This window comes from Eurypyga helias, unplaced genomic scaffold, assembly GCF_000690775.1.
Source record: "Eurypyga helias isolate BGI_N326 unplaced genomic scaffold, ASM69077v1 scaffold22315, whole genome shotgun sequence".
In the NCBI taxonomy this organism is placed as follows: domain Eukaryota; kingdom Metazoa; phylum Chordata; class Aves; order Eurypygiformes; family Eurypygidae; genus Eurypyga; species Eurypyga helias.
Window position 1 is genome coordinate 3356 of NW_010252335.1, and position 1667 is coordinate 5022.

The following is a 1667-nucleotide window of genomic DNA, read 5'->3' on the forward strand; positions in this document are numbered from 1 at the left end:
ACTCTGCCCTCACCGCCGAGAGTCACCATTGTGCCCGGCTCAGCCGTCACCTCCCCGGTGACGGGCTCCAACTGGGCGCCCTTGGCCCCAGGTTTCGGAGCGGCACGGGGCCAGCGAGCCGCCACGGAGGGATGCCCACAGCCTAGCCCTCGAGGATGGGCATCTGCCAACCCACCCTTGGACATCTCCCAAGCATCCTTCCAGCCCCCCGGCACTGCGCTCAGGCTGTGGGAGTGGATTTTCCCAGTTGAGCCACACTGGGGTGGGAATCCAAGCCCTCAAGACACCCCCCCAAAGGGCAAAGAAACACCTTGCGCTTCCCCAGGGCTGGGAAATGCTGATGGTGGCTGCTGGAGCAGGGATCAGCTCTCCTGTCGAGCCCACATGGGCTGGAGCTACCCGGCTGCGGAAGAGTTAAGCCCAGCTGCTCGCCCGGGTCTCAGGGGCCTCCCACTCGCCCGCCGTGGAGTATGAATAGCTGCGCTCCCCGTTCCCAGCCACTCACTTCCCTCCCTGCCTTCCCCCTTCTCCAGAGCCCCGGCATCCTCCCCGGCATCCTCCGGCAGCACCGATGCTGAGCACGGAAAGTTTTGTGGGGGCGAGAGCCCTGGGCGAGGAGTCGCTGCAGATGTGGGACCTCAACAAGCGGCTGGAAGCATACCTGGCCCGCGTGAAGTTCCTGGAGGAGGAGAACGAGGTGCTGCGAGCTGAAATCCAGAGCGCCAAGAGCAGCAGCCCCAGCGGGGAGTCGTGGCGGGCAAAGTACGAGGAGGAGCTGCGAGCCCTGCGAGATGCTCTGGATCACGCCTTCAGGGAGAAGTGCACGGCCGAGCTGGCCAGGGACAACCTCTATGAGGAGGTCCAGCAGGTGAAGGGCAGGTGCCAGAAGGAGCAGGCAGCCCGAGAAGAAGCCAAGAAGCTGCTGTCCTTGAGCAGGAAGGAGCTGGAGGAGGAGAGGAGAGCACAGATCTGGCTGAAGGAGAGAGCCGTGCAGCTGGAGAAGGAGGTGGAAGCCTTGTTGGAGGTGCACGAGGAGGAGAAAGCGGGGCTGGACCAGGAGATCGCGAGCTTCTCACAGAGCCTGGAGAGCTTCCGCTGCGCGCCGGTGGCTTTCCAGCCCGTGGAGGTGGAGGACTACTCCAAGAGGCTCTCGGAGATCTGGAAGGGGGCAGTGGAGACCTACAAGATGGAGGTGTCCCAGCTGGAGGGTTCCCTGTGCCAGGCCAAGGAGAACCTCTGGAAGGCGGTGGAGGACAACCAGCAGAACCAGCTGCAGCTCCAACACCTGCAGAAGGACCTGGCAGGGCTGAAAGCGCGGAAGGAGATGCTGGAGGAGAGCCTGGCCCGGCAGTGGCAGGAGCAGCGTGGGGAGGCAGAGAAGTTCCAGGTGACTGAAGGTGGTGGGGAGGTGCTGGACCCCTAGGGAGGGTGAGACTGGGGTGCTGGGGGTGCCCAGGGCGTGCTTAGGGCACCCACCCCCTGCAAAGGGATGGGGGAGATGGATAGGAAGTGGCAGGACACAGGGAGCAAACCCCAGGGCGGGGATGGATGGTGGCCTGGGATGAGCTGCAGATGGAGAGGAAGCTGGGGAGGGCTGGAGGAAGAGCAGAGCGGCTCCGGGACACCCTTGTCCCCATCACAACAGGGACCCGGGGCCACCTCGCTGC

The 1667-nt window shown here is 64.5% G+C and overlaps 1 protein-coding gene across 1 annotated transcript; it reads left to right on the top strand.

Annotated features, from left to right (window-relative positions):
* The first annotated feature begins 571 nt into the window (after positions 1-571).
* On the top strand, positions 572-1423 carry LOC104510186 (tanabin-like). Its single transcript, XM_010152353.1, has one exon. The coding sequence runs from the start codon at positions 572-574 to the stop codon at positions 1421-1423; it is 852 nt and encodes a 283-aa protein (XP_010150655.1).
* The last annotated feature ends 244 nt before the right edge of the window (positions 1424-1667 follow it).

What these genes read in the sequence shown, in the direction of transcription:
- LOC104510186 (XM_010152353.1), top strand. Translation starts at nt 572, where the DNA reads ATGCTGAGCACGGAAAGTTTTGTGGGGGCGAGAGCCCTGGGCGAGGAG.